The sequence below is a fragment of the Myotis davidii genome, unplaced genomic scaffold, assembly GCF_000327345.1.
Source record: "Myotis davidii unplaced genomic scaffold, ASM32734v1 scaffold571, whole genome shotgun sequence".
NCBI classification, from domain to species: domain Eukaryota; kingdom Metazoa; phylum Chordata; class Mammalia; order Chiroptera; family Vespertilionidae; genus Myotis; species Myotis davidii.
The window spans coordinates 1,244,068-1,258,345 of NW_006283136.1; the positions used below are offsets into that span (position 1 = coordinate 1,244,068).

General features: G+C 34.8%; 1 protein-coding gene and 1 pseudogene across 14 annotated transcripts in view; one reads left to right on the forward strand and one right to left on the reverse strand.

Moving 5' to 3' along the window:
- DLG1 (discs large homolog 1) overlaps positions 1-14,278 on the forward strand; it is a 270,198-nt gene that overhangs the window by 193,816 nt on the left and 62,104 nt on the right. For all 14 annotated transcript variants that reach the window (XM_006753379.2, XM_006753381.2, XM_006753383.2 and 11 more), the window contains one exon: positions 9,595-9,697. In XM_006753379.2, the coding sequence (XP_006753442.1) occupies positions 9,595-9,697 (103 nt within the window). The remainder of the gene's footprint in view (positions 1-9,594; positions 9,698-14,278) is intronic.
- Positions 7,765-8,180, reverse strand: LOC102757932 (annotated as a pseudogene).

Consider the following 14,278-nt stretch of genomic DNA (forward strand, 5'->3'; position numbering starts at 1 on the left):
TTCTTCCTGCTTTCCCTTTCGCCTCCCTGCATTGTGCCTACATATGCAAATTAACCGCCATCTTGTTGGCAGTTAACTGCCAATCTTAGTTGGCAGTTAACTGTCAATCTTAGTTGCATATAGCCCTGATTAGCCAATGAAAAGGGTATTGGTCGTACGCCAATTACCATTTTTGTCTTTTATTAGATAGGATAAAGGTTTTTATCCTAGAAGGTATATTGCTGATATTAATGTGACTGCTAACATTTTTGCTTGACATTCACCTCATCTTTCCTTCCCTTTTTACTTTCAATTTGTCTGTGCATTTATGTGGCTGTTGTCCGTACAATTTTATACTAAAACTGATCAATAATTCTACTGTTCTACCTAATGGCTCACAGACTTTGGGAAACTTTAATTCTAATGATATGTTTCTAGTATTTTACTTCTGTTTCACTTTTATATCCCCCAAACTGAGTCATTTTTTTTTTTAACAGTTAATCCATTCTATCATTTTTTTGTTCTTATATTTTCTTCTGTGTTTTTTAGTGGGCCACTAACAGCATTGGGATTTGTTTTTATTGTATAGGACTGTCTTGTTCATTGTAGAAAATTTAGCCTTTTAAGCTCCCATTCTCTTGCTAGTAGAACTCCTTAGTTATTTTAAGAAGCAAACGTGTCCCTCAAATATCCAGATGCACCTTATTGGGAGCCCTTGGATTATTCTTTAGCAGTGATTTTTTTTATAATTGATTGATTGATTTGAGAGAGAGAGAGAAACATTGATTATTGTTCCACTTATTTGTGCCTTCATTGTTTGATTCTTCTATGTGTCCTGACCGGGGATTGAACCCATAACCTTGGCATATCGGAATGATGCTCTAACCAACTGAGTTACCTGGTCAGGGGCCAGCAATGATTTCTTAATGATAAATACTCTTAGAGTTTGTCTGAAAATACCTTTATTTTACCCTGACGTGTAAATATAATTCAGTCTAGAATTCTAGGTTGACAGTTGTTGTCTAGTACTTTGAAGATACTGCTTTATGCATGCTATTTGGAAAATAATACAGTAATTAATAAACAGTAATACAAGAATAAACTCTGTTTCACACACTCACAACCATAAACCTATTTTTGTCCCACCCTGTATGCTATTTTGTTTTTAATTAAAAAGTTTAGGCAACACTTTAAAATTGTAAGATCTGAGATATAGAAACAAACCTATATCCTGTGTTGCCAATAATATTCAATATTGATGACTATTTAACTAATTTCTTATAAATCAATAGAGTCCTTTTCAACTACATAATATAAAGAAAACAAAATTTGAAAATACTCCTCAAACTGAAGGTATATGTTGCTGAAACAGGATAAGAAAAGCATTCAAAAATGTACATTGTATCTTTTTACAGTTTTCTATCAATCAATCCCTCTTGCCACCTAATCCTTACCTGCACATACTTAACATGTACCACCATATTCCTGCAACCTATATCTGACAAAAGATTTGGAGGAATTGAGGTGGGAGTTATAAAACTTTTCTATCTCTCGTGGCGGTTGCTACACAACATTTAAAATTGTCAAAACTCTTAACTGTTAACTAAAAAAAGATTAATTTATTGAATATAAATTATGCCTAAATAAAAATAGATGTTTAAAGTCATAACCAAGTATCATATCCACCCAGTTCAATGATTTTTTAAAAATTGATGATAATAAAACATTGATGAGGGCATGGAGTAATTGTAACTTTCACTCATTACTGGTGGACAGATAAAATAATACAATCACCACAAAAACTTTTGGGACGTTCTCAAGAAATTAAACATATATCTAACCTTATCACCCAGATTTTACCCACAAAAGCATATATCTACAAAAATCACTTTAACAATAATGTGTGTAACAGACTTACTCATAATAACCCAGATTTTGAAATAATTTGTGTTCATCAACAGTAAAGTAGCAAAATTGTTACATGTTTATACAATATGCTTCACAGCAATAAAAGTTAACTACTGAAACTCAAAATAACATGGCTGACACTAAAATACAACACGTTGAATAAAACAAAACACCACAGAAATGCATGCTGTATTATTCCAGTTACATGCTAATCATGAGCATGCAACACTAATTTGTATTAATAGAAGTCAGAAAGTTGATGCTGGTAATTGTACTGACTATAATAAAGAGACACAATGGAAATGTGGATTGGTTAACGGAGAGGTATATCTTGTTTGGGGTTGTGATTACATAGGTGCATACAGTTGTTGAAAATTCTTCCAACTGAACTGTTGAAATTTGTACATTTTCTTTCTTATAAATTATATTGTAATTTAAATTTTTAAAGTAAGTTACAGTATTGCCCTGGTCAGTGTTTTAAGTGGTTAGAGCATCAACTGCACACCAGAGTTTCACAGATCCTAATACCAATCAAGGGCACATATCTGGATTGCAGGTTCAATCCCTAGCCCTGGTCTAAAAAACTCAAAGGAAAATAGATGTATTTTGAATTGTCAATGAGGGACCACTTTATATGGGTCACTGACACACTGCCAGATTATGTTAGTCTGACTAATGCAACCTGCTTCACTCAGAACTTTCCTAGTTTTAGTACTGAAAGCTTTGTCTGGAAATCCCTTTAGTCTCAATTTTAAAACTGAACATCTCATAGTGCAGCCCAATTGCACATCCTAATGTGAGTGTAAATTAAGTACCTGTATAGCCTTGTTTGGCAGTATGCATCAGTAACCTTAAAATTTCAATGCTTATAAGCTTCTCTATGGAAATACCCTGGAAGCAATAGGAAAACCGATGAACAAGAGAAAAACATGAGAAAATACATTCAAAACTAAATAAACCTTGAAACAAACTTATTTAAATACCTCATTAGACAAATTTAACTTTTTTCAATTTTGAGCTTGTGTCAGAATCACCTTGAGGCCTTGTTAAAAGACCAATTTCTAGACCCCATCCCTAAACTTTCTGATTTACTATAACTTGAATAGGTTCTGAAATTTTTATTCTTAACAAGTTTCCATGAGATACTGATATTGCTACCCCTAGAATCAAACTTTGTGAACCACTCTTGTAAAGACATCACTGTTGTTTATTTTTAACTAGAGGCCCGGTGCACAAAAAATCCAGGATTGTGTGCATGCTCAAGAAAGAACTGAAACCTCCCTAAATTCTCACCTCTGGGTGACCATAAGGCTCTGTGTAAGCAGGAAGTGAAGATTAAGGCAGTTATTAGTTGCTTACCTGAGTGTTGAAGACATTACCCAACATGCACACAAAGCCCTTCAGCAGAGAGTCCAGCCATTTAAATAAATCTCTGTCCAGTTATTAACTGACTGCTAAAATAACCACGCAAAGACTCAGTAGCACACACAGCAAAGAATATAAATTTTACAGCATTCAGAAATGTTATCAAAGGCATCTGTAGGAGGCCACAGATCTGATTTCCAGAGTTACTACATTATATTATTTTAAATGTTCCGTTTTTAACAAAAAAAATTATGAGATACACCAAAAACATGAAAATAATGGCCAAAGCTCTGGACAGGAGTTTTGAGTGTCAGCCAGTACAACAGAGGGTCACAGGTTTGATTCCCAGTCAAGGACACACAACTGCCTTGCAGGTTCATTCCCCACCTCTGATTGGGGTACATGCAAAAGACAATCTCTCTCTCTTTCTCTCTCTCTCCCCCCCCTCCTCCCCTTTCCACTCCCTCACGTGTGCTTTCTCTCCCTTCCAGGCTCTCTGAAAAAGCAATGAGAAAAATATCCTCAGGTGAGGATTATCAAAAAAAATAAATAAATAAGTAAAAATAAGGGCTAAAAACTTTTCCTTTTATTTTTTTTTAACATATCTGAGAAGCTTGGTAAGTTCCAGTTAGAATAAACTTAAAGAAATCCACACCATAGACTCATCAAAATCAGACTGTCAGAAAACAAAAGAAAAAATCTTAAAAGCAGAAAGGGAGAAATGATGCCCATACAAGGAAGCCTCAATAAGATGAGCAAGTGATTTCTTTTTTTTTTCTTAATCAGTGTATTTATTTTTATTAATTTATATATTTTTAATTACAGTTGACATTCAATATTATATTAGTTTTAGTCATACAGCATAGTGGTTAGAAATTTATATAATTTATGCAGTGATCCTCACAAGTCTAAAATCTGAACTTTTAACAAGTGATTTCTTGTCAAAAACAATGAAAATAATGGCCAAATCCCACAAGCAATGGGATGACATATTCCACGTTTTTAAAGGTAAAGACTGTTTATCAAGAATTCTATATCCAGCCAAACTATCCTTCAGAAACAAAGAACAAATAAGATATTCCAAGATAAACAAAAGCTGAAGAAGTTAATCTCTAGTAAACTTTCCCTGCAAGAAATACTATGGAGAATTTCTTCAGACTAAAATAAAAGGACACTAGAGAGTAACCCAAATCCATGTGAAGAAATAAAGAACTTTTTAAAAAGTTACTACATAAGTAAATATAAAACAGCATCAGTGAATGTTTTTTGACTTTTTTCTTCCATATGATTAAAAGACAACTGGATAAAACAAGTTTAAATCTGTGTTGATAGGCACACATTGTACAAAGGTTTCATATAAATATGATACTAGTGTCACAAAGGGGATATAGGGCACAGTTAGAGCAGTTTTTCTATACTATTGAAATTAAGTTAGTATTAATCCAAAGTAGATTATTTTATAAGATGTTATTTTAGAGAAATCACTAAGGAAATAACTCAAAATATGCATAATTTTAAAATGACCAGGAAATTACTAGTAAAATGATACACTAGAAAACATCTGTTTAACAAAAGGTAGTAATAAAGGAATAGAGGAACAAAAAAGACATAAGGCATAAAGCAAATAGCAAAATGGATGAGATATAAATCTTACTTTTTTAATTACACTGAATGTAAATGGATTAAACACAGAATATGCCCTGGCCGGTGTGGCTCAGTGGTTGGAGCATTGGCCCACAAACTGAAGGATTGCAAGTTCAATTCCTGGTCAGGGGCTCCTACCTCCGTGGCAAATTCATTCCCTGGATGTGAGAGAGGCAACCATTGATGTCTCTCTCATATTGATGTTTCTCTCTCTCTCTCTCTCTCTCTCTCTCTCTCTCTCTCTCTTTCTCTCACTTCCACTGTCCCTCTCTCCTTCTCTCTTCCTTTTCACTCTCTAAAAATTAATGGGAAAAATATCCACATGTGAGGATTAAAACACAAGATATTGACAGGGTAGATTGAAAAACAAGATCCAACTGTAAGTTTTCTACAAGGGACATATTCTAGATTTTTTTTTTAAAATAAAAGCTACTTACTTTCAGCAGAGATTGAAAAGAAAGGTTGGAAAAGAGACCGTGCAAGCAGTAACCAAGAAACACCTAAAGTGGCTATCCTAATATCAGACAAAGTAAACTTTAACTCAAAAATTGTTACTAAAGGTAAAGGACTTTTATAATACGTGTTATATAGATTATATATGGTATATAGTTGTATGTGTTATATAATTGTTGGTAAATTTCTAGAAAGACATAAACTATTGAAACTAGCTCAAGAAGAAATATAAAATCTAAATAGACGTAAATAATTAGGGAGATTGAATTAATCAAAACTTTCCACAAAGGAAAAAACCCAGGATCAAATGACCTCACTGCTGTAGTCTATCAGAAATTTAGAGAAGAATTAACTCTTCCCCAAAAGGAGTAGACATGAAGATCACTTCCCAACTCATTCTACAAGGCCAGTGTTATTCTTATGTCGAACCAAACAAGGACAGCACAAGAGAAAACTACAAACCAGAATTCTTTATGTATATAGATATTAGAATCCTCAACAGAATAGCAAAAGATCCAGCAGAATAAAAAAGAACTATACACTATCAAAATAAGGAATATGCATCATAATCAAGGGGACTTTAAAGAATGCATGGTTGGTTCAGCATACAAAATCCAACCAAAGAAGACACCATTTTGATAAAGGACATAAACCACATGAATATCTGTAGGTACCAAAAAAGCACTTGTTGAACACCAATACCTTTACATCAGAAAAAAAAAACAGAACAAATTAGGAACAGAAGAGAACTTCTTCAACCTTATAACAAGTCTCAGAAAAACTGATAGCTTACATCATACGAAATGCTAAAATACTACTAGAGTTTCTAGATAGGGCAAGTAGGCAAGAAATAGAAATAAAAGGCTTCTGAATCGAAAGGGAAAACCATCTCTGTTTGCAGATGCCATGTTCTTATATATAGAAAATCATAGGAAATCCAACAACAAAAAACTATTAGAACTAATAAACAAATTTAGCCATTTGTAGGACAGAGAATTACTATACAAAAACCAGTTCTATTTCTTTATATCAGCATTGGCTAATCTGAAAGTGAAATTAATAAAATGATTCTATTTATAGTAGTATCTAAAGAGTAAATTCTATTTAAAAAGAGTAAAATACTTGTGGAATATTCATTACGATGGGATATTATTCAGCCATAATAAATAAAGAAGTATTGATACATGCTATAAGGATGAATCATGAAAACATTTTTAAGTGAAAGAAGCCAAGCACAAGTGGTCATACATTATAGTACTCCATTTATTTAAAATGTACATAATAGACAAATCCATAGAGTCAGAAAATAGATTAGTGGTTGCAAGGAACTAAGAGGAGAGGAAGGAGAGAAATGACTGCTAATAGGTATTTCTTTTTTGAGTGATGAAAATGTTTTGGAATTAGATCATGGTGATAGTTGCACATTCTTATGAATATACTAAATACTATTTAATTTTACCCTTTAAAAGTTGAATTTTAGCCCAGTCAGAGTGGCTCAGTTGGTTGAGCTTTGTCCTGGGCACCAAAAGGTTGCCAGTTCAATTCCCATGCAGGACATATACCTGGTTTGCAGGTTTGGTGCCCAGTCAGGGAAAATATGGAAGACAACCGATTAACGTTTCTCACATCTCACTCTCTCACTCTCACTCCCTCCCTCCCTCCCACTTTCACTCCCCCTCTCTATCCCTCTTTCTTTGTTTCTGTTTCTCTGTCTCTAATTGCCCCCCCCTTCTCCTTCTCTCAGCATGTCCTCAGACGAGGATCCTATATAATAAAAGGCTAATATGCAAATTGCCCCCTCGGGAGTTTGACCACTTGCTATGACATGCGCTGGCCACTGCGTGGGGCGGGGGGGCGGGGCACAGAACGAAGGAAGGTCCCAGCCGGCAGCCAGGAAATGGAGGCCCCGGCCAGCAGCCAGAAGGCCCTGATTGGCCCTGATCGCCGACCAGGCCTACCCGTGCATGAATTTCATGCACCAGGCCTCTAGTTAAAAATGAAAGTATGAATTTTATGTAAATTATATCTCCTTTTTTAAGTGTTAGTATAGAAAAGGGACCCTGAGACTATTTACACAAATGCCTCAATACAAGCATTTTTCTAGAGTATATTTGATGATCTTCCATTAAAATGTTCAGTGATATTTAAGAAAGTCTTTAACTTGTTTTCTTATTAACAGACTATTCTTTTTTGAATCTATATAGATTGTCTTCAACTCTTTTTTTTTTAAGGTTAGGTTTTATGGGACACTATAGGTCACTTAGCAACCTCACTAATAATGTGACCACATCTTCAATTAAAATTTTCAAAAATAGAAAATTATATACATATATAATTTATAATATAAATATTTTTCCACCTTTAATTTCCAATGCACATTCATTCACATTTGACTGATAGTACATAATCATTCTTTTATGATAGGACATCTTTGTTATCCTGATTATACAAAAACAGATGCAAAATAGTGTTAAGACTTCCTTGCCTGAAATTGCAAAAATTCTCTTCTTCAGTCATTGGTGACAGCTCCAGGTCTGTTTGCTTTTGTAGTTCTTGTATCATGGTCATAGTCTTATTGAAAGTAGCACAAATGCGGCTCTTAATCTCTTTATGCTCATCAGCAATTGGCTTAAAGCGTGCCTGCAAAGTTTGATATCGGGACTTTATTGCTGACAATTCCTGTAAGAGTGTAACTGGATTTTTCTCGCCTGCTGAATCAGGATGATTAGTCTTGCTTTCATATTCCAGCCTGTATTGAATGTAATCCAGATCAGAATCAGCTTTCTGGAACATCAATTCCAGCTTATTGACCTCCTCCTCCATGTTGAATAGTTGACATTCCTCAGGCCCCGGCGGTGCTTAAGGCGCCAACTCTTTTCTATAGCAAAAGGATTTGATGCTCAGGAATATTTCAAAATTGTAATTTTTCTTTACAATAATCAGTGAAATTTTACCTTTCTTTATATTCCTTCCCTATTTTGTTCTCCTAGAAATTAGGAGGATTTTCTTTATGCTAAAAGTAGAACTATTTATATATTGTATGAGTTTTGTATAGCCCTCAACTAGAGTAAAATACTTGTGGAATATTCATTATAATGGGATATTATTCTCTAGTAAAACCACATTATATTACATTTGTTTAGATTAAGGTGTTTGGACCTTGGTTTTCACTTGAGAAATATGTGTGTTCTATAGTTGCATTATGATATCCTTTAAATATAATATAAAACACCTTACATGATTAAAATGTTCTTTTGTGTAAATTTTATGATCCCTACAATTTTCAAAATTGGTATGTGATCATTAATTGGTTTTAGATTAGGTGTTGACCAAACAGATTCTCATGTAAAAATTGTATGATGGTTTATCTTTCTTTCCAAAAATGTTCAGTGACAGTCCTGACATTCTATTAGTTGCTGGTTTTTACAGGGGAAAAACTACCTGAATATTTAAAGTTTGTTACATTTGAATGTAACGCTCCATGAATGTCCTGTTAAATTTTTCTTATGATGGAAAAAGTACAATCTCTTAAGGTATCTTGAAGTATATATTAGGTATTGCCATCCTTTCAGAAATAAGTTGCTTCTTATTCTGAAATGGAATTGATCACCTCAGTAATTATTTCACCCAGAAGGGCCCTTTATTCAAAAATGTCTCCTTACTCATTTAGTAACAATTACTCTATTTAAATGTAGTTAGTCCTTGAAATCTGAGTTACTTTAATTCTTTTAAATAATTGTTTTTCTATTAATTTAAAAAAATGAAGCTTTAATTTGGGAAAGGAATGAAGAGAATTGGAACTGAGATGAGAAATAAGAATGAAAATATGACAAGAGTTGAAAGGATGCTACAAAATTAATATCTCCCTCTCCCCCCCACCCCCATTGCTTGAAGTACTAGTGAGATGAAATGTACAAAATGATGATACATATTGATTTTTCAGGTTGTCAAATTAAGGTGCATTTCTCAAGTGATTGATAGACAACCTTCTAAAACACTTGGGAGGAAGTGTTTTGGTTTTGCTCATTTGAACTTAAAGTATTTTCAGTGAGTAAAATTGCTTTGATTAAAAATAATATTTTGTTTCACTGTACGATAAATTTTAGTAAATCAGAACAAGAATGTATTTTAGTTATAAAATAATTTCATATAAATTTATCTATGCCTATTTAAAGAATAGGCTATTGTGATTTCTAAAGAATGTGATCATTTTCTTTCAAATTTAAAATTTGGTTTGATTAACAGGTAAACAGTGTTGACCTCAGAACTGCCAGCCATGAGCAGGCAGCAGCTGCTTTGAAAAATGCTGGCCAAGCTGTCACAATTGTTGCACAATATCGACCTGAAGGTAAAATTCTTGCTATCTATGATTATGTTACTTCAGTTTTTAGAATTCTTCCTCTTAATAATGTTTTACTTTCCAAGCTTAAATTCCTTTTTTAATGTTTTGGTCTGATTTATTAGTCTGGTATATGTAGTCTGAATGTATAATTCACTATCCAGGTCAAAGTGTTTTTAATAGTATGTAGGAATTTCTATTTGCCAACTCTTTTGAGTATTCTACCATTATTTGGAGTAATTTTCATGTGTTTACTTTTAAATATCAGTCCTCTAACCAGACACATATCTTTTAGTGACTAACTCAGTGATCCAAAAGGATAATAAAAACCATAATCAAAGATAGTGATATTGCCAAAGAAAATTAGGTCACCCCAGTTATTTCTAATTTTTGAGTAAGTTATATTTATTGATACCAATGTTTAAGATCTTTTTCTAATAGCCTCTATTGCTATTTAAAATAAAAAGAAATAATACAAGTTTGGGATGTAATGTGTTTCTAGGTAGTGAAGTCTCATGGATATGGCTTAACTAAGTTCCTAGGGGAAGAAGATGGTAATGGAAAATTTGAGTTCATGCCATATTAAACATATAATGTTTAATAAAATCTCAATGGGATTTAAAAAGCTTAAACACCCAAAAGGATACATATCATCCTGGTTAATGTACATAAATAGCAAAGTGAAGAAGGAAAGAATGATGTGACTAAAAGAGCCAAGTGAAACATTCTCTAATTTAGCAATCATAAATTATATTTATGATTCTTTTCTTGGAGTGGAATATATTTTTGTAACAACATCTAATGTATTTTTTAGCTAATCAAAATAGCATATTGAGCATTGCTTGCTATTTCATAATATGGGCAGTCTTGTAAAACCTCAGCAGTTTAGGTTCAGTAACTGAACATGGGTAAATTCATTTAGATAAGTGGTAAATTCCAAGTAAATTCACATTAACCGAATGAATAGGGATTAACATATGAAATCAGTGCCAATTTATTAATTTTTGTGAGAAACAAAGCTGCAAATGGGGCTACATATGCTTTTATCTTCTGGCCAATACTTCTTGCCCTGTAGGTATACTTTATGGAAGCCAAGTTGTAATCATGGTTGCTTAGTATTATATAAAGCCTCTCTCATTTATATGTTTACTAGAGGCCTGATGCACAAAATTTGTGCAAGAGTAGGTCTTCGCAGCCCCAGCGTCTGCCTCAGCCCTCACAGCCAGCCATGGCTTCGTCCTGAAGGTCATCCCACTATTCGGCTGTTTGGTCGATTTGCATATTATGCTTTTATTATTACTAGTATAGATAAGGAACATAGACTATTTAGGAATGATTAAGGGTAAGTCAGTATCTTTTCCCTGGCCTCCCAGAAAACACACAAAAGCAACAAAGAAAATAAAACATATACACACACTTCTACCTATACAACTCCACCTAACATTAAGCAAAACTAAGAAAACAGATAGACTACCTGGGTAACAAAAAATAGGTACAGTTGCTGAAGCACCTGAAGATCTATCTGGTAGAGGTCCCATAGAGAGAGGAGGAGAGTGAAAAAACATGGAATGTTGAGAATGCTCAGTGATGGCAGAATTTAGAATGTGACAGAAAACTGGACTTCCTAAAGGTGAGAGGCTTGTTTTTTTGGTATAAAAATATTTTCCCTGTTTATGACATGCCTCATGGTAACTGGAGTGGCCAGGCTGAAGCCATCCTTGATGTGGTTTGGTTTATAAAAGTAGAGGAGCTATATTTGGGTAAAGCAATCTGCCTTCATAGCATCAGATAATGTGGTAGTCTTTTGGTTTTAAAAGCTGTACAGAACTTGTGTTCCCATCCTCCTGTACCCCAAAACTTTCTAGTCCAGCCAAATAACTTGTCCAGCTCATTAAGTAATAAGTAATTTAAAAGAAAATAAGCCAGTCAGAGAAAGACAAGTATCACATGACCTGCACTCATATGTGGAATCTAATGAACAAAATAAACTGATGAACAAAATAGATCCAGAGACATAGAAGCATGGAACAGACTGATGAATCTCAGAGGGGAAGGCAGGAGTGGGTGGGGAGAGACTACCCAAAGAACTTATATGCATAACCCATGGACACTGACAATATTGTGGTGAAGGCCTGGGGGTGGGGGCCATTTCTGGGTGGAGAGGGGTTAATGGGGGAAAGACGGGGGACTTCTGTATACTTTCAACAATAAAAATAAATTTAAAAAAATAACTAAATAAAAATTTAAAAATAAGTGACTGGCCTGGCATTCATACATAAATATTCATAAGAAAATGTGGAAACAGCAAAACTTAGAAACAGGTAAAGGTTAGTCACACACAGACATGTATACACACCAAAAAAAAAAAAGTTGGCATAAATTAGATGAAATTTTTATCTTAATGGTGTGTGTGTGTGTGTGTGTGTGTGTGTTTTTAAATTTTTCTTTATTGTTGAAAGTATTACAGAAACCCTTTGTTGTTTTTTCCCATCCACCCCCACCCCCTTGATCTTAATGTTTTTAATAACTTATGTATTCACTTATTTGAAAGTTGGCAAAGTAGAAATGTAAAAATAGATGTAGGAAAAGATGGCTTAAGAGATTAATTTTGAGCTTGCAGAACCCAGGAAAGAAGGCAAACAAGTTATTTTACATTGGAACACAAAGACGCTGCAGAAAAATCAATAAGGGATATAAAGGATACAATACAATGTAAATAAAAAGAAACAAAATAAAGCGAATTTTATAAGATACTAGGGGCCCAGTGCATGAAATCGTACAAGACCCAGGACCCAGAGTTCCGTGGCCTGGTGGGACCCAGAAAGAGTCCCACTGCCACCTCTGCCACTGCCGCGGGAGGCGGGACCCAGAAACCCATCTGCGCCTCCTGTCAAGTCCTCCAGAGTCAAGTCCCCGCCCACTCGCGCACACCTCACCACACCCGCAGCCCCATGCACGCAGCCTCCTGCTGATGGGTCCTTACGGCATGATGGCGTGACAACCACGGCTTTTTATGTAATAGATGAGAGAGAATATCAGCACTGGAGGACAGGCAATTATGTATATGTAACATATACATAATTAGACTTTCTGAGGAAAAGAAAAAGATTTTTAAAGAGGAGAATAAATGTTTGAAATTATAATGCATTCAAGAAAACTTTCCTGAATTAAGAAGGAATGAATTTTTATATTGATAGAAAATTGATTGATCAGAATTCAGACATATTCTAATTAATGTTTATCAAGGAAAAAAATCTTCACCCTGGCCGGTTTGGCTTAGTGGATAGAGCGTCAACCTTCAGACTGAAGGGTCCCGGGTTCAGTTCCGGTCAAGGGCACATGACTAGGTTGTGGGCTCGATCCCAAATGGGGGGTGTGTGGGAGGCTGCCAGTCAATGATTCTCTCTCATCATTGATGTTTCTATCTCTCCCTCTCCCTTCCTCCCTGAAATCAATAAAAATATATTTTAAAAAGAAAAAAAATCTTCTTGGAACGCGGGTAAAATATTGTTATAATAAGGGGGTAAGAATTGATTAATAGAAGAAAGAACTGCTCTAAAGCTTGGTGTGCATAGACCAGACAAAGATGAATAGTTTTACTATTTTTCTATTTTTTGGCTTTTAACTAAGCTTAACGTACCCTTATGCACTAAACATACTTGCCACTGATGGTTGGCAATAGTGGGCTACCCTTTTCCTAGAGAAGTTATTGAATGGGCTCAGGAATCTCCCTTTCAGATTATGTTTTTCTATGCTTTTACTGTGTTTTTCTTTCTATCTTTTATTCTTTTTTATTTCCATAATTTTCTATTAATGAGCCTTTCTAATTGATACATTTTCTTTAGTTCATTTAAAAGTTTAAACTATTCTAATCTTGATGGAGGCATCTTTATATCAAGGAGTATTTTCATTTATGTTTCAATGGAGAGGTTGTATTGGACTAGTGGCTTTTTGTTTGTTTGTTTTTATAAGCATTTGTCATCTCATAGCAGTGATTTTCAACCAGTGTGCCATAGAATTTTTGAAACATGCAATACCTGACTATTTAGTCAGGGGCATGGACCTCTTTTTCCTTAGCTTGTCAAATTAAAAAATGACAACAGGTGGGAATCTTAGGGGAGGTCTCAGAACAGGGTTTCAGCAGAATATTCATCAGTTTTCTAGGTTTGCTCTTTCAGGGTCCATGGTCTCCACTGATTGGTCACTGTCATGGCAGGGGGTCATCTGCAAGAGAAAAATAAAAACCTCAAGACAAAGGACCCAATGCTTGTTCTCTCCCCCCATGCCCTTTCTTCCCCCACAGGCATGCATCTCCTAAACTCTAAGGAACCCCACAAGGCTTGTAACAGGACAGCAATGGGCAGTGGCAGTTCATCAGAGCAAACCCCCTGAGCCTGTCCCCAAGACTCCCTTTTCTCTGACTTTTTAGTGAGCTAAAACAGACCACCTAGGCCAGGGGTGGGCAAACTTTTTGACTCGGGGGGCCACAATGGGTTCTTAAACTGGGCCGGAGGGCCGGAACAAAAGCATGGATGGAGTGTTTGTGTGAACTAATATAAATTCAAAGTAAACATCATTACATAAAAGGGT